The sequence below is a fragment of the Falco peregrinus genome, chromosome 1 (assembly GCF_023634155.1).
Source record: "Falco peregrinus isolate bFalPer1 chromosome 1, bFalPer1.pri, whole genome shotgun sequence".
Classification (NCBI taxonomy): domain Eukaryota; kingdom Metazoa; phylum Chordata; class Aves; order Falconiformes; family Falconidae; genus Falco; species Falco peregrinus.
In genome coordinates this window covers 118,498,317-118,525,480 of record NC_073721.1, presented here as the reverse complement: position 1 = coordinate 118,525,480, position 27,164 = coordinate 118,498,317, and the positions used below count along the sequence as shown (strand labels likewise).

At 46.4% G+C, this 27,164-nt stretch overlaps 1 protein-coding gene across 1 annotated transcript; it reads left to right on the top strand.

Moving 5' to 3' along the window:
* Positions 1-9,657: 9,657 nt before the first annotated feature.
* Positions 9,658-26,917, top strand: MINAR1 (membrane integral NOTCH2 associated receptor 1). The gene is made up of 4 exons (XM_005236459.3): positions 9,658-9,814; positions 16,419-18,763; positions 20,249-20,503; positions 24,320-26,917. The coding sequence occupies exons 2-4, from the start codon at positions 16,466-16,468 to the stop codon at positions 24,515-24,517; spliced, it is 2,751 nt and encodes a 916-aa protein (XP_005236516.1). The 5' UTR covers positions 9,658-9,814; positions 16,419-16,465; the 3' UTR covers positions 24,518-26,917.
* The last annotated feature ends 247 nt before the right edge of the window (positions 26,918-27,164 follow it).

Below are 27,164 nucleotides of genomic sequence, written 5' to 3'. Positions count from 1 at the left end.
GTGTTAATTGTTTGCTCCCTTACTGTGTGGCCAGATTAGCTGACAATGACCTGATGAGATTTCTGCTGTTTCTACAGCACCTCTCCTCGTCAAAATAGTTGTAGATCAATAGCTGTTACCTCCACAAGCCATACCGAAAGTGAGGTTAGTTGGGAAATGCACTTAGAAGAGAGGAAGTTATTTGCAAAGAATTCATGTTATTTGCTCGTGTTGTGTTTCTACACCTTGGTCCTTCCAGCTCCACAGCAGAAAATGAAATTTTGCTGTTTATTTTTTATTCAGTTTGACAGAAAAATCACTGTTGCTTTAACCTGGGACATTTTATTAGAGTTTGTCTGACCATGATAAATTCACATATTGCTACTTGCCACTGGAGCCAAAACAAATGGTCCCCAGATGGACAGGGTGCTTGGGGAACTGGTGGGTGTCTGATCTACCTCCTCAAATCCTGCCTAGGTCAGGAAAGCTTGTCCTGCAAAGTATGTTTACTGTCTAGTGTGAAATGAGCTGATGAGTCTCAGCCTATGTACCGACACCTCCAAAATGGCATGTCCAGGAAGATTGCCCACTATCCCTTGTGCCTATTTGTAAGCGTAGCTAATTCCTGGTGGCTTTGGTTTTCTCCACCTTGCTGCCCTTCCTTTCATGCACAATTTTCGGGTGCTTTCTTGCACACAAGAATCACCAAACCCCTCTCCAGATCTCTTTGCAGTTACCACTAATTTAGGTAAAAGCGTAAATGTTGTATTCTTCCAGTTTGTGTGCGTGCCTCTCACCTCAGGCTTTCTTTTCCTCTGTGGGATCACTTATGCTCTTATCCTTCGATGCAGTCTGGCATGCCCTGCTGGAGCACAGCAGCAGGGGCACTGCCATAACAGTTTGAGCAAAAGGATCCCTCCAATGCAAGATCTTGTCACCAAGAAGGCCAGCAACAGATATTTTAGAGAGCACTGCAGAAATGCACTGTCATGGCTTAATTTTCATCTAAGAAATCCCCCATCATAGTGCTTCCAAAGTGAGGTCAGAGTAAGCCGTGAAAGAGCAAAACCAGACCAACCAGTTACTGGTAGAAATTAAACTTGTCTCATCACTGCTTTTGTACATCTCTGCTCCCCTCTCTATCTTTGGACAACTCCCCAAACTCATCTATGCTTCTGATACTTATCAGTCCAAGTCTAGATAGTATAATTGTCTACAAGAGACATTAACAATCCTTTTTAGCTTTCAACCTTTGTTAATACATGCTGGCGATGAATTTTACAGTACTGATGTTGGAAGAAAAAAATGTCTCCCATATCATCTTCTCTGGCTCTCTGAGTAAGTGTTAAATGCAATGAAGATGCTCTAAAATTTTGTCTTGCAAATTCAGGAGTAAGTTCTGGCTGAGCTATATGCAGATGTTCCATGGTGGCAATGGGAAAAAAACTCTCCAAAAAGATCTCAAGGGCAGCTCAGATAGGGCTGAGAGGGGAGAGCAGTGTGAGCCCTGTTCCCTCCCTCTGCAGAGAGGTGGGAGGTGGTAGCTGATCTCTGTCCTTCCCAGATTCAGCTGGGAGCTGAAAACACAGTATATGGCAGCTTTGCCTGTGAGGCGTAGACTTTTGCTCCACAGAGCATGAACAGCCCTGACGCTGAAACTTACTGCCCAGAAGCTGGCATCAGGAGTTGTGCTTGACTGGTTGTTGTTATCTTCTTTGCTCTGAGCAATCCTGCTCAGCTCCAGCCCAGTGGCAAATAGGTACAGCTTCTCGGACTGAAGCACGTGCTGCGGTGCTGCACCTTCCCTGGGATGCTGCTCCTTGGACTTCTCTCTGTATCTCCTGGCGAGAATTTCCCAAGTCCTCCTGGGTTTGATGCGCACAAGCAGGTCAGATACAACACACCTCATGGGTTTTCCCTGGTACAGAGCAGAAAAGTGACCCCTTTAAGTATTATATCTTTCCCACGTGCTAAACAAATTGTGTCAAAACTGCCATGTGAAACGTGGTTCTACGTTGTCCCCATTGATAAAGCAGTTATGGCAGAGCTAGGCTGCAGCGTGCGCATAACCCCCCAGGCATCACAGGGAAAGTGTAAGGACTTAGAATAACTCACCCAGGGAATGAACCTTGCAAACGTAAATAAATTTAATAGAGATACAGAAGGAAGAGAGATTCTTTTTCTGTACAACCTGTCCATAGTCAAAGGGAGAAAAGATTAAACGCTAGAAAGGTTTAAATCTATTTGTTGTGGTTAAAGAGCCTTGTACAGGACGTGTCACAAGCAGTTCACTGTCTTCATAATGTAATTTAAGTTATTGTGATCCATATGGGTCATCTGTCTTTCATCTGCTGCTTTTTCTAGCACGGGGAAGGGAAGCATGAGTTCCTGGCTGATAAAGACATCTTGTTATGATGCATCTTATATCATGCAATACCTCATGTGAATGATCCACTGACCTGTAACAGGGCTGTGATGCAGGGGGAAGGAAAACAAGAGAGTGGGAATATGCGAAGGCACTGTTCTCTTATTCTCTAACGGCAGTGAGACCGTGTCCCACGGCCTCCCCCAGCCTTTACTGCCACTGGAGAAATCCCAGGGCTGTTGAGATCGATAGGCTTTTTGCTGGCAATTTCAAATGGAGTGATTTAACCCCAGCCAAGACCACAGACAAAACCTGATGTGTGCTGCTGCCTGGATCTTTGGATCACAGTCAGCAAATTTTGCACCAGATTGAGGTACAAGGTGGCCTGAAGAAGCCAGCAAGGAATGACTTATGCATAGAGAAGTTCTGACCTACTCTCCACTCTTGGAGCACAAAAACGTACTTGCTTCAGAGGATTTTAAGGCAAACAAACACAGCTCAGAGGAGAGGATACTAGGAGCCGTGAACAATTCAGAGATTTGGGACAAAACATGTGAAAGAGCTCCTTTAGTGCTTCCACAAATCACCCCACACAGGCCTGGTATGTGGGAGGTCAGGAGAAGGTCCCCTCCCAGGGAACCTGCCCTTGGCCCCTGCACAGCAGTTGCCTTCCCTTTTGACTCTCTGCTTCGCACAGGCTCAGCCAGAACATATTGCTTAATCTGCGAAAGCCTTGGAGCATCTGGTTGATACGTGATCCTTATTCCCATGCTGAAGATCCAGGAAACGGTTACAAATAAAAGCAGGGCCAATGAAGCCCAAGGTTAAGTGGAAGTACATTCCTGCCCACCATCAGACATGGACAAGCTGGACCTAGGACTGGTCCCACAATGACGTACTGTTTCCTGGAGCAAAACTGGCAGCGGAGATGGGGAACTAAAGCTTAGAATGAGCAAGAAAGGAATACTGAGAGAGCAAAAGGCAAAAAGGTGCAACTTTTGATCTGCTGGAGGAAGAGTTAGGATGAAACCTCTCCATCACAGTGATGGTTGCTTTCCTTGGGCCTACCTGGCAGAATCGAGAACTTGTCCTTTCACTCAGCAATGATTTGCAAAGACTCTTCCTTCATTTTCCAGACTGCAAGGCTGAAATTAGGATGAACAGCTCCATCCTGGAGAACAGTGCCAGGCATTCCTCTGCAAGACACCCTATGTGGATGCTGTGGGGGATGCAAACATGAAAGCAGGCTGACCATGGACAGGGGGTTCAGACGTATGGTGCTCCCCAGCTGAGTGTCCAGAGGTGTTCAGAGGTGTGGGGATATTTTTCGCTTTTAAACCCAAGAGGGGACCAAACACTAGACGAACCACTAAAAGCAATGGTAATTTCTTCATTCCTTGATGTCGTCAGTGGAGACTGCAGGCTTTTCTGGAAGATACTTTTTAATCCAATGCTAACTGCTGAGCTAAACATGGTGGTTATTGAGTGAAATGCTATGGGCTACGTTATTCCGCAGACTGATGAGCTAATCGTCTCTGCTGGTCTTAAAATCTGGGTGGACTTTTTAAGGGGATTCTATAAAAAGGCCATCCCAATAAATAATTACTCAGGGCGGTAAAAGCTAAGACATTTGTGAATTCCTTGGTGACCACAAGAAATTTGAAGAGAGTTTAACGTATTACCTAAGTGCCAGTGAGCACAATCTGACATCCACCCATATGACTGGAAAGTCTCCTCTGGTTTCAGTGGGCATTTGGTCAGGTCGTGGTTATGGAAATGATGTGAGGGCTAAAGAGAGCTGGGAGGCAGGGCTGTGCCACCTTCCATCTCAGAGCATCGCTGGAGGTGAAATATCTTCCCTCACATTTTAACACTCATGGGAAGGTTATTTTGATTTTCCTTTAGAAAGCCTTGTTGGGCAAGACTTGGGGATGAGCCAGTAACCAACAGAGAGACAGATTGCATAGAATATCACCTGAACATGCAAGAAAGCGGCACGTACTTTCAACAGCTTGGAAATACCTTCTCCTCTCTGGAACTCGGTATGGAAGGTAACACCTTCCCAAGAGCTCGCATGGAACAAATATGTCTCCAGCCCTGACCCGAGATCTTACACAGCCTGTTGTTGAGCTGTGGTCGAGGAAACCTTGCGAAGTAGACAGGTGGTTACCTGTCATGCTTGCTGCTGCCTTCACCTGTCAGATTAAGAGGAACCGGTGCCTAAACAGCCGGAGCAATGGCTGAGTGCAGATAAACGTGAGCTGCTCTGACTCCATCTGCACAGCTTTCCAGCACTGCAAGATGCTTGCTCCCTCCTAGGGGCTGCAGCCGAAAAGCAGTCCCTGATTATTTTTTCCCACCACTTTTGACCTAAAATCAGCTGCACTTGTGCTTCTGTGCGTGTTCACTTGAGAAAGGGAGCTTGTCTATACTACTGCCTGAGAAGTGTCTGAATCTCACCCCTTTTGCTTGTGGTTAACAATGCATTCAGAAAGAAACAAACTGAAAAGCCCAGGTGAAGGCTCATTTATAAAAATATTGGTCATGAATATAAATAATCAAATTGTTCTGAGTTTGCTTCAGTTGGTTAAACCAACTTTATATTTAAGTTTCTTCTCTCAGATGGATTAGCCTGTGATCACTTCAATCATCAGTGTTTTTGTACTTGGTCTTAAAAGTCCATTTTACAAAAGCTCAGACATGCAATATGGGGGGTTTATTTCTCATAGGCGTTTGTGCCAGCAAAAGCCAGTCGTTCCCACGCCCACTGGAAAGAAATTCAACATAGCAGAGGGAATCTCATTAAAAAATTTAGACCAATATTCACAAAAATATTTTATTTTATCCGTCCCACTCCACAGTTACTTTTCTCTCTGTTTGTAAATATATTGGGGGAAAAAAATCACTTCTGCCTAGGACTGCTGTCAAGTGTACTGCTTTGAAGAATTTGGCATGTTCTCCCGTCAGCACATCTGGTATGGGTGGATGCTATTCAACAGGCTGATTTTTTTTTGGTGGTTGTTATATTTCAAGTGATCCTGTGCCAAAACCCATTTAGCTGAACAAGAAGTTTGCCCATTATCAATCACTCGCTGATAACCACTGCCAACTCAAAGATGCATCTTTCCAGGCATAGCCTGCCTGCAGGCTGGCCACAGAAACCAACTTCAGCAATATTGATACCCTACTGAGACTTCAGAGGAAGTGCAAATACAGAGTACTTGATAAAAATAGCAATCTGCAGGCTACATTTTGCTAAGTGCTATTTAATGATGCAGAAAGTTTTGGTATTTGTCTTTCACCTAGGAAGGAATCCAATGTTTCATCCAGACTGTGACAGAGAGGGGAAGAAAGCACCCCTTGGGTTACCCAGCCATTCCCCCCGAGGTTGCCTTGCTCCCCAAATTCTGGTTAAACACTTCAGGGAGCACAACAGGCTCAGACAGTCTTGTCTAACTGGGGCATAACTACTTGTACTCCCAGCATAGGGTTATGCTTTGGACTTTAGATTTTATCTTTCTCTTAAAAGCAAATGCAGGAGAGTCTATGGACTTGCTGTTGGCACACTGGCAATGTAAACCAATCTCTGTACTGTAAGCTATATTGGTGAAGGGCTGTTTTTTCTACATTTTAATACCATTTCACTGTTGCTAGCTGTTTAAGAAATGTCTGTGCTGAAGAAGGTGCTAGGTATGGTCATGGCCCAGTTAAAATGAAATTTGTTTTCTTTTACCTCTCAGAAAAAGAGATTAATCAGGAAATGATTTGAGGGTTCCTGAGGGCAGCTAAAACACCAAGCTGGTTGAAGGGTGCTTTGGTGTGTTGAGCTCTTGTTTTCCTAATGGCACAAATTTGCCCAGAGGTTGCAATAAGAAAAGTGAAGAGCAGGCTTGCTGCATAAAGACTTCTTAGTGCTTTAAAACGAGCCCTTGGGTCAGTCCCTTTGCTGTCAGTGGCACAAGCATTTTGGTTTAAGTTAATGACTCGTGTAAGTCTTTGCAAGGTAGAGCACCTAACAGCTGCATGGTGCTACAGCCACAGCATCTGAGATAAGGCAAAGGGAGAGCCCTGAGTCCAGGCCTGCTGCAGTTTGTACCTGTTCATTGGAGGCACATTGCTCTAGAGGGGCTGCAGCTGAAAGAAAATTTTGCAAGAGAGCGTGTGCAAGACACAAGTGGAAAAAACCTGCCTCCCTGTGGGAAGTTACCAACATGGAGAGGGAGCTCCAAAGTTCCAGAGAAATAGCTAGTGAGTGTTGCAGTGATGGAAGTCAGATTTTCTTTCCTAGACCTTGCCCTCAATGTGAGCTTCTCTTTCAGCATCCATCAGCTTCAGGGTTTCCAGCCCTGCGTGCAAAGAACACTCCTGCTGCTGTGAGAGTGGACAAGACAGTGGCAACGTGTTCATTTTTTTTGTAGCTGGGAATCATCATGTATGAGTGAGGAACATGCTCTGGCCCTGGCAAGCAAATTGGGTTGAAATATCTTTATATTAGGGTTATGCTACATAGGAAAGAGACTGTAGCCCCTGTGAGGAGCTGGGCACTGTTTCTGCAGCACTGTGATGCCAGGCAAGCTGGGAAATGCAGGTGTGCACAGCCCTGGACACCCCTGTCTTGAGGAGACATCTCCTGCATCCAGTGGGTCACCTACTTGGAAGGTGTTGTTGAAGGGGAGAGAAGATGGGGGGCCTGAGGGGAAGATGGAGGCTATGAGGGAGCCAGACAAGGTAAATGTGCCAGCCACTGAAGGAAAGAGGAGATGAAAGGGAAAAGAAGAGCAGAGAACAAAGCAGAGACATCAAGGAAAGGTGGGGAAATAAGAGATGATGGTACTAAAATTAGATGGAGAACGGGGACAGGGAGAGCTGCTCTGTTGCTCTCCCCTCGGATGAAATTCCCACTGAAGCTGCTTTCAAACCTGGTCAGGTGTACGGGGGAGAGTTAGAGTCCAGATGGGAAAGCACGGGAAGAGGGGGGGCCACTGCAGACCTGCAACACCCCAAGCTGCTCAGAGATGTTTTCCCTGACCCCAAGGGGGGTCAGCCCTGGTGCCCACAGGCACTATTTCACCCCCTGCCCCTTGAGCATCGACTTCAGCCTGGGACACACCACCCAGTGTCTTTTTGTAAAATCAATGTCTTGTGTTTATGAATCTGCACCATGTTTAACTGTTTCAAATCAATTTTTGCAGGTGATTCCTAATTATATGCTACTAGTCACAGCCCTCATAAAGCTAATGAAACCCTTGCCATCAATTAAATGTAATTTCCATGTGTGGAGGGGGAAGCCAGGAAGGCAAAGTCACCAAACTTTCCTCTGGCTGCAACCTGGCTTTGGGGCATGCCTTCTCCCAGTTGCCCTAGATCTGAGAGATCTGGAGCCGAGGGAACAACACTCTGCGCAAAATATGCTGCATGCAACAGGGGAGCAAAGGATGTGCGTTGAAGAGCAACCCTTCCGCTGAAACCTTGAGCTTTTAAGTCACTGGAAAATCTCACCAGGCTTTTATAGCAGGCAGTTTCATGTCACAGCTACAGCCTGGGCCAGTGAGCACACACTAGGACTGCGTGCCAAGGGAGCACTGGCTGGTACACGACCAGTTCAGCCACATGGTCCCTTTTCCTCCCAGGAGGAGTTCAGGATTATGTGGTTGGGGACTTCTTGTCAACCAGGGAATCATTAATCAGGCATCCTCTTCCATAAGCAGGGAATGCATTACTGATCTCATTATTATTTTTATTATGCTGCTTAATTTCTAGCTGGACCGGCTTTTGCTATGGGAGCCAACTCTGGAAAACTTGGAACCTGGAGGAAAACAATAAGGTCAGCTAGACCTGGACTAGCCATAAGAAATGTTTCCTACTTATTCTGTGGTGTTTGCAGTTCTGAAGGGTATGGAGAGATTTTCTGCTTATTCTGATGACCTGAAGGCATGTTCTATAGGAAGCGGTATAGGGCTGAAATCATCCAGCCATGCAATCTGCAAGTAAATGGTTGGTTATAGCATAAAACAACCTAAGAAAAGCATGGCAAATGGGGCCCAAGGACACTGCCTCTTTCAATGACGTTAAGTAGTGGTAAGAATAAATGTAGTATAAACACATTTTTCTTCCCTTTGCAAAGCTGTATGTTTACCTTTTCCTCTTTAGCTGCTATGTGTGTTGTCTTTACAGATACTATATATACACTGAATCCCATACAATATTCCTCAAAGTCAGTGGAAGAACTTGCACATCAGTGGGCTGCAGACAAAATCCCCCTCCCAATTCCTTGTTTTTTTCCTGGAAAGCAGAGACGTCTGTTCCCAAGGCTGTCAGAGTAAGTAAACCCATAGTTTTATGCCAGCTTGTCCACAGAGGTCTGATGGCCATGACGTGTTTGTGCATACAGCCCTTCGAATTGGTTCATCTAGGAAAGACAAGCTGATAGTCCACTTCCCAAACAGTACTAATGAGAGGAAAAGTCAAGCCTTTGACATCTGACTGCTTTATTCCCCCAGCAACAAACACCTCTATTAAAAACTCTCTGCAATGTTTCCTGGGTGGCATGGTAAGCCGACCATCAACGAGGAAAGCAGCAGTGCTCTGACAGAAGGTAAGCTCTTGCCTGGCAGGACTGGCAGCGAGTGTGCCTTGGCGCTGCATGTCCATCGCAGCAAGCCCGGGCTGGGGACCCCCATACTGGGCACCCCACGCAGCATCTTGCGCTGGCCACCCACCCCACCGGTCCCCATCCCTGCGAACACCGTGACCCGCAGGTCTCGGGGCAGGGGGTAGGGTACCGCTGGCCTACGGGGGTCAGGTCGGTGCATCACCGGCTTTGCACCCACCCGGGGGCCGGTGGGCACACAGGGTGGCACCGGGGTGCCATGTCCCCAGGTGGGCAGAGGCATGCCCCCTCCCCTCAATCACGCCTTTGCAGCAGGCTGCGGCGTGCTGGCACCCTCTGCCCGGATTTGGGGAGCGGGACACACACACACACCAGCGGGGCTGCCAGCGCCGGGGGGGCTCCTGGGGCCCCCGGGACCCCGCGCCGAGCCGCCCCCCCCCCCCCCAGCTGGCCAGGCACTAATAACACAGATAATGAGAATGGTTAATTCCCAGCGGCCGGAGCGCGGATCCGCCGCCCCCCGCCGCGCACCGTCCCTGCGGGCAGCGCAGCCCGCCCGCTGCCGCAGCGCCCGGGGCCGGCCGGGGCAGCCCCTCCCGCAGCGGCGGGCGCGGGGGGCGGGCGGCGCAGGGAGGCTCGGCCTGTGCAGCCCCCTCCCCCCTCCCCTCCCCTCTCTCCCTCCTCCCATGCCAACCTGCTGCCGCCTTTGTCAGCGCAGCCCGGCGCTATGGCATCCTGCTGGGGCTTCAGGCTCGGGCTCTTCCTCCTCCTCTCCCTCCGGGCTGGGAAGCGGCTGGTGCAGCGGCAGAGCCGGCCGTGACGGCCGCGCTCCCCGGGCCAGAGGCAGGCGGAGCCCCCAGGTGAGCCCCAGGTGCGGGGAGCGGGGCACGGATGTGCGAAGGGCTGGGGGGGCTGAAAGGGGCGCCCAGGAGGAGCGCCCCCCGCCCCCCATCTGCCGGGGAGGGGGCTCCAGCACAGGCTTCCCCCCCGCCGGGTTAGGGCAGGTGGGGTAAATGGAGGTAAGAGAGCCCCCCACCCCCAGCCCCTGTGGTCCCTGCCGGGTGCCCCGGGGTCCCACCTCGTTGTCAGGCTCCCCGGGAAAGGGGGGGACTCAAAAATCTTGAAACTCTATCTGCGACTTTGGCGGCTCCGCTTCAGTCCCGCACAGCTGGAGGGGACCAAGTGGGTGACTCCTGGCCAGGGCCCCGGGACCCCTAAACCCCAAGCAGGAGGCCTGGAGGGATGGGGACCGGAGAATCCAGACCCACCGGAGCGAGGTCCGGTGGCAGTGGGGTTGTTAGAGGTTTGCTGTGGAGAAATCCAGGTTGCCCATTGATGGAATAAATCACTCGGGTTTAACTCGATTAGACCTTTTTGTGTTGGTTTGTCAGTGTTTGCAATGGTGTCTCCTTCTGCAGAATTTCTTGGGGAAAAATGTGACTTGGATGCACTCTAATAATGCATTGAAAGGACGGAATTTGTGTGTGTTTATATGGGCCAATAGTTGGCAAAGAATAACCATGAACGTATGATGCAGTAATAATTCAAGTGATTTATTGCAGTTTTAGAATGATTGTTTGCACTTTCCCAGATCATATAGATATCTTAACCTGGATTGCGTAACTGAGCAACACAAATAGCCTAATGTTATTGTGCAAGAAAAATCAATGGCAAACCTTGTTTGACTTGAGCCCTGACACGGCTGTGAGGGTACGCTGCCTTTATCCACAAGTTCACAGTTAATTTATGCACTGGGAGCCTTTAAAAACTGCTCAGTTCTTGGGGGGTGGGGTGCTTGTGTGTGCTGAAGTGTTGTGCAGGGTCCCTTTACAGCAGAGCCTGCCTCTGTTAAAGAGCTGGGTTTGTAAAGCGTAGTTTTCCATGGCTTGCTCACACAAGCTGAGAGCCATAAAATAGTAACTTCTTCCAGTGCCGTCCCCACCAGTCCCCCCAGTGAACTGTGGATGAGGTTAGCGGTGGGATGCCCGGGAGGGTGCGAAGCATGCGTTGCTCCTGGGCAGAACGGCAGCGAGCCGCTGGTGAGAGCAGGAGCACAAGCCGTGTGAGCTCCCTGGCTGCAGGCGTTTGTCCGTGAATAAAAATCACCCCAGCGAGGCAGGGAGCCAACACACATCTGCTACCTGCCCCAGGGACCAGAGCCCACCCCGCTGCCACACAGCCGAGGGAACAGTCTGAAGGAGACTGCCCATGTTGGGATGTTCAGGAGGACTTTTCTCTTCAATGAAAGGTGGAGAGAAGCGATTGCCATTGTACAGGCAGGGCTCCAAAGTGCGCTTTTTAGTTTTCTTTTTAATGAGTGGCAGAAGGCAGGGGGAGGAGGAGGATTAAGGTGTGCGGAAACGGGTGGTGTTTGCCCGAGTGCCAGCTCCCATGTGTGTGCGCGGCGGGAGCCAGACAAGGCTCAAGGTGCTCATTCGTTCGTCGGAAATTTCTTAATGTTTTGACAGAGAAATGGATTTGTGAGTGTGGGGAGAAAACAAAAACTAAATTCCATCTCGATGTGTTACATGTTCCATGTGAGGCATGCATTGCCTGCCTTGTTTTATAGTATCTGGCGTTGGGAAGACAGGCTGAAAGATTTATGAGCTCAAGTTAATAGTAAACCAGCATATCACAGACTCTATATTAATGTTCTCCAGCGCTCAAGTAGCTGGCTCTTTCTGGGGGAATTTATGCAAGGATCACTCGCTCTGTCTGTCGCAACGTAATGGTATTATAGGGTGGCCCGTTAGTCACCATGGGGGGAAGCAAAACAAGGATGCTGTTTCCCTCTCGGCTGGTAAATCAAAGGGAGAGGGGAAATAATGACTCCAGCAACTGCATCTGTGTATTAGCTGCACCTGCTGTGGATATTGGGAAAGGGGGAGAGCAAATGTCAGAGACACAAAGAACAGGGAAGGAAATGAAGGAGGAAATAACGGAGGAAGATAACGTGGTCTGTCTGCCAGTGGCCATGATTCAGGCTCACGCAGGCACCTTGCCACCCAGCAGCTGCTCAGGGATCTCGAGTGGTGGGACTTTCTCTTGAATCCTGTGCTGGGATTTATCTGCCCCAGTGTATGCTGCCCTTAGCCTGTGCAGTGAGTGGGGCAGGGTTTGGGCTGAAGGTGCCTAGGGGGAAAGCAGCCAGGGCAACTGAGGAGCGGTGCTAATTTAATGAATTCCTGTGAATGTGAATTTTTAGGGTAGTCAGGAGGTGAGGGGCCCCCCTTCCCCAGCACTGATTTGGGAGGTGGTGAGGAGGGAAAGCGCGTTCTGGCATTTCTGCGGGGAAGCGAGCTGCATGAAAGAGTGTGCAGGTTCCCCAGGTCTGGAGGACCACAGGTCTCACGGAGGCTTGATTCCTGAAGACACCAGAAAATAGAACAGTATATTCCCTTTGTGCAGCAGAAAGCACCATTAGGGATGGAGGTTGCAGTCTTAATATTCTTGGTCTTCTCCTCCAGAGGCTGAGACAGTGGGTTAATGGTAAGATGAGAGCTCAGTTTGTTGCTCTTGGTGCAGGGAAAGACGGCATTGATTTGTGGTAAGCCTGGAGCTCATCTGCGTGCAAAGGGAGTCAGACCCCATCGATAGCCGTGCAATATGATGCTGTACAAGTCCATGCTGGGGTGGAATTGTGCTATTAGAGCAGCCAATGTTGAATCTTAGGAGGCTGACTCAAAGCGACCCTCCCAGTGTTAATATAACAAAATCATTGAAGATGAAATGTTAAGTGGCTCCTTTGGTCAGAGGCTGTCTTGCTGAAGATAAATAAGCTAGATCCTGTCCCTGTGTCTGATTAGCTCCATGTCTCTGGGGACCAAAGTAATTTTGGGGGTGATTTGAAGGGTGCATATGGCTGCTGGTAGTGAAGGTAAGGCACGAGGACGTTGGTGGAATTGAGGCCATCCGAGGAGACCCCGTGCTGTTGCTCTTGCTGTGGGTGCTTTCACTTGCTTTGCTGCTTTTGTCTGATTCATGACCCTGTACCCTCTTTAAAAGGCCTTCGTGTGCTTATTTCGGAGCCTTGCATTTATGTGCCATGTCCAGGTCTATTCTGGTCCTGCTTTGAGAGATAATGAATGAATGTGGACATAACAACTGAGATGGTGCGTGGCCAAGTGCTTGGCACCTGGGATGTGGCAGCTCCCAGGGTGACTTGCCAAGAGGTACCTGTCTCTGTCGCAGGCTGTTAGGAGGCTTGACAAGAGACAGAGGAGCTTAATGTGCCACTAAAAACCTTGGCACCGGGTTTTTACATCCTTGACCCAGGCAACAAGATTTCGAGGCCCTTATATATTATCCTTATGGGGTAGTACAGCTTATTCTTCACAGCCTGAATCTTTCACATGCTCCACTAGCAATGTTTCTGATGCGCGGGCACAAGGGAGCACGCATTTCCATGTCCAGGCAGGTACCTTTCACACCTAAAGTGCACTCACACCCAAAAGCTGTTTGTCAACAGCCAAGGAGTGAAAAGGAAAATTTTCTAACTCCTAGCTCAAGGTCTACCTATGATTTTGCAACCTGCCTTTTCAATTCCCACCTCCCGCAGGTGAGCCTCAGTTGAGCAAATTGGCCGAATTCCCACGTCAGCAGGCTCAGCTCTCTCCGGGTCACCCTTGTTTTAAAGCCTCTGTCACCTCCCTGTCCTCTCACTGCTGTACAGCTGACTGCCACCTCCCAGGCTGGGGTCTGGGAGCACAGGGTCCAACGCTGAGCTAAAGCAGGTCTAGCAGGGCTCCTCTGCTTGGGATCTGTGCTTCAGTGCCACTGCCTTACTGCTTGGGTATGGATTGGAGTCCCCAGACCAAGGCTCCTTGTCCGTGCTACATAAAAGCAATGCAAGATTTTGGGGTATGCAGGGCTTCCACTGAACTTGTCAGCACTCAGCACCTTTGAAAATCAGGCTGCACCCAAGTTTTACAAGATCCAGAGGGCTTAGCAACCTGAATTGAAGTTAAAACCTCTGATGGGAAGGGTATGCTAAGAATGGCTTGGTACAAAACAAAAAAGTTCAAGAAACTGTACCTAGGATATCCTCATTGGGATGAGAGAGTAAAGGCAGAAAGGTAGGGAACAAAATGGGTTGACAGTTTTAAGAAATATGATATTGCAAACTGACTACTTGCATATTTTAGCAGGAGTGTGAGCGGGGAGAAAGCAGGGTGCTGGCAGGCGGGTGTGGACAGCACAGAGTGTATATCAGGCTGTGAAGATGCATGTCCAGGTGAGGGTTTTGCAGGGAGCTGTGGAGTTACAGATGGGAGAAGATAGTTGCTTTTGCTGATATTCAGCCTGGAGGCAACAAAAAGACAGATTTCCACTCAGGCCCCAAATGGCAGATTTATAACATGTAAAAAATTGACTTGCAGTGCCAGTCCCCTGGCATCTGGGAAAGCCTCTGAGCCCCACATACGAAGTTTACTCTGGGAGTGCTTGGTGGGTTTGGTGGCAGGCAGGACAGTTTGGACCTAGCTTGGGAGCTTCATTGTGTAACGTTGACAAGTCAGAGCAATACAAAGGCAGGCTGTTAAAAAGGCTGTTCCTCTGGGCACACACTGTTGATAAAAAGGGATACAAGCATCCTCCTCCGGCTTTTAGTATTACTTTCTGGAGCCAAGCACTGAGCAATATATAACATTTTTTCTCTTTTGTCAGTTTGCAGGAGAGTTGTGCTGCTATGCACAATAGAGGAGCTTTAAAAGCAAACATGCATACAGCGAAGGTGTTGAAAAATCCCTGTAGCCTTTGGTTTCTGAGAGTTGTGTTTACAATCACAGACATACATTCACATTGCTGCTGCTCAACTTCTGATCATACGCAGTGGAAAGATGCTACTTAAATAAACAGCCAAGTCCGCATGGAGGTTTGTTTCATATTCTTATGGGCAACCCAGTGGTTTTTTCACCTCCTGAAGATGCTGCTGTGGCATTTCCTATGAAAGCTGATGTACGCTGGCTTCTGACACAGATAGTGATCACCAGCGTGTGATATCAGGGCAAGGTGAAAGGCTACAAGCAGGGGAACAGGAGCCCTGTATTCTTGCAGCGGTGCTCAGAAGTCCTGGGTTTTTGGCTGGGAGGTGATGTTTTAAATGAGTCATAAGAAACCTTGGAAGCCTGACTCTTGTGCTTCACCATTTGGGTGGATATTCTGCATTTGATGAAGATGGAGAGACTAGTTCCAGGGGTTATCTAAGGGTGGCAGTGAATGGGGAAGATACCATACCTTTTTGGGGAAGGGAAAATATTTTTGTCATTCCTATCAGTAAGAATAACAAAGACAAAGTGAGCGAACATAGGAATTGGCAGGCTGCATCATCCCATGCTGTGTCTCTCCTAGTAGCTGACAACAGAGACACCAACAAGGATATTCACAGTAGGCAGATGAAAAATAAATTGCCCCCCATCAACATCCTTTCCTAATCCGTAATACCTAGAGGTTGGTTTCAGCTCTGGAAGTGCAAGGGTTTATATCCTTCCCAAGATGTTTGCTAGCATTAGCTGTGCTTGTCCGAGCTATTCTTGTTATCCACATAAATGTGCAGCCTTTGCTCTCCACCTCTGCCCTATCATTTTGGGCTGGTGAATGGAGCTGCGCTCCCTGGGTTTCTCTGGGAGCGCATCCCTGAAGAGGATGTTCTCTGTCCTTGATATTTCTCAGTCTTCAAAGCTACCCTGATTGGCAGCTAGCCCTCTAGCATCTGCTGGATTGGTTTCAAGGTTCAGTGGGAAATTTTTTAACTCTTTCTGTTCTTTTCTAAATGTTGCACTTTATAGCTGAAATGGGACTCACAGATTTTTCGCATGGGATCAGGCAGCTTTTTCATTACTGAATCATAAACTTAAGAAAAGATATTTCTGGAAAAAGTGTCATGGTAGAGCAGAGGAGAAAATAATGTTTTAAAATAAGCAAGATGGTACTTATGTGCTCAAATAACTTCTGAAAGCATGTCAGAAGTTTATTGTCAGAAGAATCTTCCTGAGAGCCATTTGCAGTCAGATATGAAAACAGCTGGGGTTGTCATGGTGTGCCAGATCATCTCTGGTTAGTCTAGGCCTAGAATTATTATCAAACAATTTGACGTGTGTGTACTTTCAACCTCTTGCCTGTTGGTAAGAAATTCTGTAAAAGCCCTGTAGCAAGCAGGCTGGGACTGTATATCTGCCATCAGTGCAGCCCCTCCAAAGCTTCTGCTGTTTATTCACTTGCTCACTTTAGTAGACACTGACATAAATGAGCCTCCTTGGATGAAATCCTGATTCCATTTAAGTATTGATTTCATTGATGCTAGGATTACCGCCTGGAGTCCAGAAATACAATGATGGGTTGTACAGGCAAGCCCTCGAATGCATGGCTAGGGAGTCAGGTCCCATCTGTGGCTGAATTACAAGGTTCTGGATATTATCTGTGGGTGACTTAGAATCTTTTTTTGTTTGCTGTTGTGTGTTGCTGTAGAAGTGGAACGCAGTTCCCAGACTAAACCACAAAATACACTTAGAGGCATGGAGTCCAACCAGGATTCCTCGCTCTTCCTGGTGAAGATCTTGGAGGAGCTGGACACAAAGCAGAATACTGTTTCTTACCAGGACCTCTGCAAGTCCCTATGTGCAAGGTTTGATTTATCCCAGTTGGCGAAGCTCAGAAGTGTGCTGTTTTACACTGCTTGCCTGGATCCTAATTTCCCAGCAACTTTGTTCAAAGACAAAATGAGATGCACTGTAAACAATCAGCAATCAAAGAAAATCATGGTTGCAGCAGATATAGTAACAATATTCAACCTCATACAAATGAATGGGGGAGTGGCCAAGGAGAAACTTCCAGTTGCAAGGCAGAAAGTGAAGAAGAAAGAATCCTTTGAGTCCTGTAGATCTGACACGGAAATCTGCAATTTGGCAGACTGCGTGCCCAACTGCGAGCTGAATGACCAGGAATTCAATCGGGGCTTTCCAGTTAGAAGGTCTTCAAAATGCAGAAAGATGGACTGCAAAGACTGCCAGCAGTTTGTCCCCTCATCAGAACCCAACTTTTTACTGGGGGTTAATAAGGAGATGAAGGGTCGGGCTGCTTCTCTGGACAGGCTGCAGGCGTTGGCATCCTACTCCATCGCCACGTCTCCACCATGTGAGATGCAGAGTACGTACTTCCCCATGAACATTGAAAATGAATCTATTTCAGACCAGGACTCCTTGCCTATAAGTGCAGGAATAAAAGAAACTTTCATTTCGAATGAGGAGCCGTTCGTGATGCAGTCATGTGTCCAGAAAAGAAATATATTCAAAGAAGATTTTCATAATCTGATTACAATATCTCCCAACTTAATACCGTCTAACAAAAAGTCAGAAGATGGACACAGAGAGCCTCAGAACAGGAAAGAAAGCTCTAAGCAGGCTTTCTTCAACCACAGCTTTGAAATGCCATACAGCAGCCAGTACTTGAATCCAGTTTATTCTCCTATACCAGACAAAAGACGAGTGAAGCATGAAAGTTTAGATGATCTTCAAGCTTCAACATATTTTGGCCCAACTACCATTCTCGGGCCCCAGGACACCAAAAAGTGGACTGGAAAGCCAGCCAAGCAAACTGCCTGGCCAGCTAAAAGCTGGAGTTTAAATACTGAGGAGGTACCTGACTTTGAACGGTCATTTTTTAATAGGAAGCAGTCTGAAGAGAAGCCACGATACCAGAGTTCAAACAATCCATCTCCAAGCTTCCCTTCAGCTGACAGGCATCAGTCCTACCTGAACACGAAGGAGCAGCAACCAATTATGCAAGCAAACTACGCTGTGAAACCAAATGGGCATAAACCCAAGGAAATCCCTTCCATTCTAGATGTGGAGAAACACGAGCCAGTCAAAAAGTTTAAGGATAAAAGTATCAATTGTACTTCTGTTCAGATCTTAAGCATCGACAGGACCACGAGTGTTGGGACACAAACAGAGCAGCAAGGTCTGGACCACAAGAAGTGCAAAGATTTGTGTGCGGCGGGCCAGGCCAAGTATGGAGAGCGGCACTCTCTCAAGCAGTCAGATGATGACTCCGAAATTGTGAGTGATGACATCAGTGACATTTTTCGGTTTTTGGATGACATGAGTATCAGTGGGTCCACAGGAGTGATGCAGTCTTCGTGCTACAACAGCACTGGTTCCTTGTCTCAGGTGCATAAATCAGACTGTGAGAGCTCACCTGAGCACAATTTGACTAAAATCTCCAACGGGAATGCCTGTAACAAATTGGATAAAGTGGTCCGGGCAGATATCAGCAACACAGATGATGAACTAAAAACGAGTGTCTGCAAATTAGTTTTGAGGATTGGTGAAATAGAAAAGAAACTGGAATCTCTCTCAGGCGTCCGAGAAGAAATCTCCCAAGTCCTGGGAAAATTAAGCAAGTTGGATCAAAAAATTCAACAGCCAGAGAAGGTCAGTGTACAAATAGATCTCAATTCGTTGACGAGTGAGGCTGCATCAGATGAGAGTAACTCCCCACAGATATTTCAGTGCCACAATACTCCTCATGGAGGCAAACTGGAGAATAATCCAGAATGGTGCTGTTCGGATGCCAGTGGAAGTAATAGTGAGAGTCTTCGGGTAAAAGCCTTAAAAAAAAGTTTGTTTACGAGGAGGTCATCGAGATCATTAACAGAGGAAAACAGTGCAACTGAATCCAAAATAGCAAGTATTTCAAACTCTCCCCGAGACTGGAGAGCTATTACTTACACCAACCAAGTTGGCATTACAGAAGAGGAGATGAAAGAGAGAGATGGAGGAGAAAATAAGGACTGGCACAGGAAATCTAAAGAGGTAATTTCAACTTTAACTCACATAATAAGCACTTAAAAATAATCTAGTTATGAATGTCTTCCATAGTCATCACAAGCCTCAGGGTATGACAACATTTTGCCCTGCCGTATTATGCTTGTCTTTATTGTTATCATAATTGAGCGATTTTGTACCTGTATGTTCTGGCTTGGTAGCTGTAATATGGTCACATTGTTCTCTAAAAGCTTTGCTCTTTTGAAAAGGGGGTGGGGGGGTAATGTGAGTGACGTCTTTGGAAGGTGATGGTATTCTTCATCATCAGTGGCTATGTAAGGGGGCTGGGTAATTAACTTGGTGAAAAGGTTGTGGGGAAAATTGAAATTCTCTAGTGGTTGTTTTAGAAGGGATACTTTGAAACTGCATTGTGACGGCTTTTATCAGAGAAGTATGTGCATATTTAAAAGCCAACCAAATAGATTCATGGATTCAAATCCCTCAAGAAAAGAGTCCTTGTACGTGTACCGTGAGACTCTTAACTGTAGTAATGTTCTCTATATCTGACTTTCACGGTCATTTAAATGAGTCTTAAGCCTCCCATTGTGGAAATGCAGCATAGCTGTGGGCTTGTTTCGGTTGGTCAGAAAAACTGCCCATCCCTCCTAACAGCTGCCCACCACTGTCTTCACAGACCCCATAGCTACTGTGGCCATCCTTGTGCTGGGCTCTGGTTGTTGCTCAGTTGAAACTGTGCATGGTGTGGGCAGTTGTTTCTGTTTCACGGACAGTGGAGAGGGTTGGGGGTCCTTCAGCTCTCTTGTCAATCAGGACCACATGATGGGCATGCTGTCCTTATGATGGGGAATGAGGGCAGAGAAGGGTTGAGAAAGGAGAGGAAGAAGTTTGGTGGAAATAAGTGTAGCTGGGTAAACACGGAACTATAAACCGTGGGTTGTTAGTAGGTTGCAGAAGAGGAAGAAGGTTACCCTTAGTAAGCCCAAACCTTGGCTTTTCTGTAAACTGAACTGCCCAGGATGAAATGGTGACTTTGCAAGTCCTCACTCCTGCAGCAGACCATGGCTGGCACTGGATGGGTACCATGGATGGTATGGTGTCAAGGGCGTGCTGCATGGGGGCTTTCCTCAAGACTTCTTCATGTTAAGATTGATCTGGAAACAGAAAACTAGAAGTGTGCATGGATGTCTCAGCTTTTCCAGATCAGATCAGCTAGACTTCTCTGGATGCCAGGGCCGTTTTCAGGATTGTTTTATAATCTGTAAACAGTACAAAACCTAAATTTCTTCTGCTGCATCAGCTTTGTGTTCATATTATAGTGAACATGAGCTGTAAAATACCTCTTTGGTCTGGTTGTGAGGAGGTGGGCAAATGGATTAAGGCCATCCAAAACTTTTGTCCTAGGTGGTACTTTTTTAATAAAATGGTGATTCTGAAAGGAATATCTCTGTCCTTTGTGTTTAACCCCCTCATAGTCCTGTTTCTTCTCTCAAATTCTTTTGAACCCTATTGCAGGCAGACAGGCAATATGAAATCCCACAGCCACATAGACTCTCTAAACAACCAAAAGATGCTTTCTTGATTGAGCAAGTCTTTAGTCCTCATCCCTACCCCGCATCACTCAAGTCACACATGAAAAGCAACCCGCTCTACACAGACATGAGGTTGACAGAGCTGGCTGAAGTGAAACGCGCCCAGCCATCATGGACCATAGAGGAATATACAAGGAATTCAGGGGATAAAGGCAAGATTGCAGCATTGGATCTACAAGTGAGTCCCATTTGTTTAATGTGAATGGCTTGATTGCAAATGGATGTTGCTAGAATATGTGTTTAAGAAGGGATTTGGATAGCTCAGGAAGGAGCTATGCAGCGTTGAGCCTCTAATCTTGCTGATCCCTATCCATCCTGGCCAGGGACAAAGAAGAATGTGGATGTTTAATTGCTGAATGGTGATCCTTGACAGGTTGGTGCTCCCAGCTTATTCTGCAATGGAGAGATGTCTGCTAAGCTTTCATGGTGTTGGTAGCTCTAAAGAAGAGTTGAGGGATAAAGGGATGCAGAGTTGAACCAGTCCCAAACTGCAGCAAGGCAGAATGGTGCAGGAGCTGGCATTGCTGCTTTCTCTTCTATCCTTGTTCTGCCTGAATTATTCACGGAGAATTTGTTAGGTCTTTTTCCATGTTGTTAGGAACATGAGACATAAAATACTTGTAGATGGCATTCAATACCATGACTGTTTTTGAAACACATCACTGTTGCAGCTTTGAAGTGGCTGTTGGAAACCAACATCATGTGAAGAGCAGATCAGCTAATGGGCATGTCTCGTTTGCATTTTAGTCCAGCTTGGAAGGGAGCAGGTTCTTCTGCAACAAGCAGAGCAGAGGAAGTTGCTGGGAGACAAATTCAAAATTTGATTTAAATTTTCCCAAACTGTAGTGTATTTGAAATCACAATCCTGATATATAATGGGCTGCCTGGACCCGGGACTGAGTGCCCATGTTGGATACTCTGTGCCATGTTGGATGCATGTCTAGCCTGATAAACACAAGACATCTTCTGGGAAGGAAGATGTCTGAGTACAGGTTTAAAGAGGAAGCATGAAGAGTGACATCCAAAACGTGTAAAGACCAAACAAATGTTGCAGTATTTGGTCATGAAACCCAAAACGCACCACATAATGAAATCCACACTGATGTGCAGATCTCTGTGTATCATTTACATGCACTTATCCAGCAGCATGCTGAATCAGTGGGGGGACTGGTGCTGCCCACGGGTGTTTTGGGCTCCTTGCATGTGTACGCGTGCCCCAGAGCACAGCAAGCTGTCTCAGCTCGCTACAGGCTCGGCAGCGGTTGGGGTACACTGGCCTACAGCTCGGGGCACATCAGCATGGCACTAGCCTGGCTCTGTGACCAGCGGTCTGCTTAGTGCAACCCTACCCCAGCCAACAGTCTGCTTGTCTCCAGAGCTTGTCTGCCAGGGAAGGTGGTGTGCAGGAGCCCGAGACCTGCTGCTTCACATCAGCGTTAAAGGGCTTACTGAATTCCTAATGCTGGCATTGCAGACTCTGTGCCAGAGTAGGAAAAGGCTGAAAGGGGTTCCTCTGCAGCAGGCAGTCACAAAGCATCCCTTACCTGCTGCGCAGAGGCAGCAACGGAGGTGATATTTGGGAGCAAAGCTCCCCTGGGAGAAGTGTTCTCCATCTGCTCCTCGTAGGGCTGTTTCGTTCCCCGTAAGCAGCTCTGTGCGACTGTGAGCAAACCAGAGAAATCGGCTTATTGCCATCATTTATCTTTAGGATAAAGGTGATAAAACTTTACTGGTTTGATTCTCTGCCTCCAAAAGGACTGCCAGAATTGCAGCTACTCCACAAAGCCCATGTCTAGACTTTATAATAGAGCTTACTGACAAACTTAAAAAATAGACACAGACTGATGAGTGGGTTTTTTTTCCCAGTGATTAAGTTTATTAGAACTGAAAGTAAATACATTACGCTTTAATGAACATTCCTACATATGGCAACGAAACGGGAAAGGAAGCTGATTAACAGTAATGGGCCTTTTTAATAATGTATCTTCCTTCTGAAGTAGTTAAAAGGTCAATACCAAGGCAGAGAGGTCCAAAAGTGTAATTTCCTTGAAGCATAGCATGGCTGTCTTTGGGGTTTTTCTACCTTTATGTATTGAAAATTTCTCCTGGAACTTGACAAGTCTGCTGGTTTTTTCTTCAAAAAGAGAAACTGCAAAGCCAGTCAGGCCAAAGTTTGTCCCAGGTGTGGGGTCTGTGTGAGGTGTCACTGCTTTGCTCTGTGTATGATGATCCACTGGGATGAAGCATTGTCAGGCCATTTTCTGATGCTTCTGGAGACGATGTTGCTGATTGTTTTTAGAAAGCTGGGACAGGTCATTCAGAGCCCGAACGGTACAATCTCAGACTGTTTCAGCATACTAGTGCTATTGTAGAGCTGTCTGTTAAACAATGATAAAACCATTGCTTAATTTTACTTGTTTGTTTCTGGGGTAGCTATAATATCACTCCCTGTAGTAGTTCTGTACGTGAAGCAAATGCTGCTTTCAGGCAAAGCAAGGTTTCAGCCAGTAGCTCATGGTCACAAAATCTGAATTAGCCAATTAAAGGCTTACCCAAATCCCTCTCAAGTCAGCTGGAGTTTCTTTGTGCGGAGTCCAACAAGCTTTGGATCAGGTCCGTTAGGAGCACAGAAATGGTGTTTGTTAGAGTATACTTACTGGAACATTGTATGTGGATTTTTTTTTCTTTTTCTTTTTTTTTTTTTTTTTTTAAATAAATGGTCTTTTGGAGCCCCAGACACAGGAGGCAGCTTTGAGAAAAAGCTGTCATTTTTCAGAATGTTCTTTTTACTTGATTCCTTTCTGCTGGTAAGTGCAATATAATGCCTAGTTTTTTATTTCCCCCCATTTTCCTAATAGAAAGGATGAAGGGAAGAAAACAAGCAAAGTGGAAATGCAGAGCTTGAAGAGGTTTCAAAATCTTAGGAAGAAAAAACTAAAAGATAAAAAAAGCCCCAAAACAAAAACATTCAGGTGGTTGGCTTTCATTCTGTGACCAATTCACATTCCTTTAAGTTTTTTTGTTTTGTTTTGCTCACCTGTGTGAAATGAGGGCAAAGTTGTCCATTTCTTAAGCATGTTTTTTGAAATCACCTGCAACCTGGAGACACTCAGACTTTGGCAACAAGCAGAGTGTTTCCTCCTGTGGAAATACAGATTGTGCCATTGGGGTTAAATGGTCTCATCTGTGGAGATGGTCCAGAATAATGTGTGGTAGCAAATATTAAACCAGGTGTCCAGTTCCCTTTCTCCTCTTGCCCCTAAAACTGAGACAGTCTCATGCATTCAGATGACTTTCAGAAGATGGAGCTGGAAGGAGAGCCCAGATCTGAGGATCGTTCTGTCCTGGGTGATTTCATGGACATCCGCTTGCAACCTGCCTGTGCGGGGTGCTCAGCACCTGCTGCCTGTGGCTGTGCATTCCCGCTGGTGTGAAGGGCCAGGGCCGCTGCCCCCAGGCATTGCCCTTCTGGTGGGGGTCTGCAGATCACCTGTCCAGAGGGGCTGGGTGCTGGGGGCCGGAGCTGGGCAGTCGCACCCTGCAAGCAAGTTATGGCAGCAAAATTAGGGTTAGATTTATAAGATGTAGTGCATGAGGAGTGTGTGGTAAGAACCCTTCCCATCAGCTGGGCTTTAATAATTTAAAAAGCAGTAACAGACCGTTAGTTGCTGTCATCTCTGCTCTCTAGCAGATTAAAGAGGTTTTATTTAAATGCCATCCAAGATGACGAAGTTTCCAGCAAATCAGAGGTATGTGAGGGATTTTGCAACAGAATTATACTATTGCAGGAGTTTAATTTTTGTTGTATTTTGTTGCCACTTTTGTTAGCCTTATGGAACTGGGACCAAGAGTTGAAAGGATGTGAGAAGTGGCAATTTATCCTGACAGCAGAGCCAGATGCAGTTGGGAGGCCTTCAGGCATATCTGCTTGCTTTATTTATTTTCTTAATGACAGATCCCAGACAATTAACAACTGTTTCCTTTTAATTTTTAGACTCAAGAATCTTTAAACCCAAACAACTTAGAGTACTGGATGGAAGACATTTATACTCCTGGCTATGATTCCTTATTAAAACGCAAAGAAGCCGAGTTCAGAAGAGCAAAGGTTTGCAAGATAGCTGCCCTGATAGCAGCAGCAGCTTGTACGGTTATTCTGGTCATTGTAGTTCCCATTTGTACAATGAAATCCTGAACCTGCGGAGACCCGTGACTCCCGGCCGCGTGTATATCAGATAGCTCATGCTGTGTTTCAAACGTCTGGTGGCAAAACTGTAAGGGATTTGCTAAGGAAGAATGTTCTGAGGATAACCTGATGGAGAATGCTGTAAATGTAGGCAAAACACAAAACAACTAGAGACACTTTTTTTTTTTTTTTAAAAAAAGTATTATTTTAAATAACAGACTGTGAGGTGGAGTTAATGGGAACTTGGTTCAATTTTTATGCATTTTTAAAAGTGCAATTTTTTTTTCCTAAAGAAACTATGTTTTACAGAACCAGAGACTGATGAGAATCCAGGCAAAAGAGGAAGGTTGTCTGAGCTATGTTGCATTTAACAGAGGTATGGGTACATGGAGGTAGCACTGTATAGAAGGGAATGTTCTATATGCATTACACTGGGGAGCTAGGAAAAGTCTTAAAGCTCTCTACAATGTAGAAAACTTTGAATGTATTGTATTTTTTTTATAGTATTTATGTATTTCATAACCATTTGATTGAAAGCAGACTGTGTAGCCATGAACAGAGTTCATTTCTATGTTCAGATTAAAAAGTGCTCTTTGTATTTGGTCTTGCCCTAAGACCCACTATCATCACTGAGTACTTAGATAAGTGCAATGTGCTGCAGACCAAAAAGATTATGTTTTAAAGCAATCACAAGAGGTTTTAGTTGCTTCTGTTGAATAACATTTGGATAAAGCTGGCAAACTTGCCTTGCCAAAAGGGTATTCTTTACCTCCGCAGACAGTGAAATTGTCTCAGTTTCACTCCTGCCTGTAAAGCTGGCAAATCAAAGCAACGCTCTGTTAAAGTTCTTGGAAATGTAATCTGAACAGTTATAATTTTTTTTTTCACAAAGTCTTTGTGCCTTTTTTTAGACTGCAGCTTAAATAGAACTGTTTAATTTTGTTATTTTAAGCCCATAACATAAATCACAGTAATGGGTACTAATGGAGGTTTTTTTTCCCGCAAGCTTTCTATACAGTTCAGAGTGTTCCTCACTCTGCAGGGCTGGTGGGTACTGAGCATTGTATTAAGGGCACAATTTTTCAACACTAGTGGAAACTTGCTGTTAATGCAATGCATTCAGCATGGGGAGACCTTTTGCTTCCCTCTTGCTGATGTACTTAAGAATTATAGTTGACTCTACTGGACAGCAAGCAGTCTGTGTCCCATGGGAAATGTCCATTTGATGCTTTATCCCAAATGCAAATAGCAGGTTCAAAGGAATTCTCAAGCTATAACAGAAATTACCTGCCATGGTTAAAGAAAGCAAATACCCAGACGGTATTACTCTTCTGTCAAGTATAGATCTAAAAAAAAAAAAAAAAAAGTTAAAAAAAAAAAAAGTTTAAATAAATAAAAAAAAAGTCATTCAGGAAATAATGTGATCTTGCTGGTCCTCTAAGGGAAAGGAGATTCTGTTAGTGAATGCTCTTTATGTAGGGTAATTTGGTTTCCTCAGAAGCAGCCTCCCTACATGATGACACAGCAGCTAGGAAAGCATCAGATGCTCATTCCTCCAGCTCTCTGGGATGTGCCGCACTTGCTGTTTGTTTCTGGGTGGTTTAAAAAAAGTAGTGGGGAAAGAGCGTGTGGGAGGCGAAGGCTTTGTTGTGACTTTAGATGTATGTCAGTTCTTTCCTGCAGCTGGAGAGCTGTTTACACACTGCTTGTGTGCTGTATTTTATTTAGGGATAGATGATCCCTGGGACTGTTGATCTATCAGAAAAACAAGTTGTAAGCACAGGGGCAGGTGTTCCATCAGCAAATACAGAACAAGGATAAGCCCCTAGACCAAAATCTGCACCTGCCTGGCCTGAATCCTGATCCAAATTCTGTAGCTTTGGCCCATACCTAATACCAAGATTATTTCTCTTTCCTCCCAGATGCTGCAGGATGGAGTCACAGTAGGGAGGGAGCAATTCACACTGTCTATTTTAAGCTGCCTTTGGTTATGGTGTGATTCAGAGTACCTGAGTTTAGGAGCTCAGGATCCGTATGTAGTAAATATAGACAGGTAGAGAAACCTCCAGGGATGATTCAGAGCTGCCAGCAAGATATCTAATATTAGACATGTGAATACACTCTGGAGGGCATTGCTCTGCAGTTTACTTTATGCACAATTTAAGTTGATTGTATATGTGAAAAAACCCATTCCTGGTTCCGGGTAATGTCAGAAAGCCCTTTTACACCCCTCCTTGGCCTGGTGATAGCAAGCACCAGGTGCTGCTGGAAAGAGCAGCGTGGCCCTGTGGTGGCACAGTCAGTCCCCTGCCTGCCCACGCTGGCAGTGACAAGTCCCTTGGAGGGGCAGGGTGAGTATGGGATGGACACCGGGGCAGACTTCCCCCCCCCCCCCCCCCCCCCCCCCCCCCCAGATTCACCAGTCCCCCTCTGCTAGCCTGAGTGGGCTGACCCTGCTGCCCTCAGCCCGACATCAGCAGCACTGCCTCCATCGCATCTCAGTAATCTGATTTTAGACAATATCTCAGTGGAGATGCGAGAAGGGTGCAGGAGGTGTTATTGATCACAGGGGCGGGCTGGGGCTGTGCTTGCACTGATGTGTTAGAAGAGATGTAAGAACCCCTGTTTTGTCTGTGCAGGAATAATTTTTTTTTTT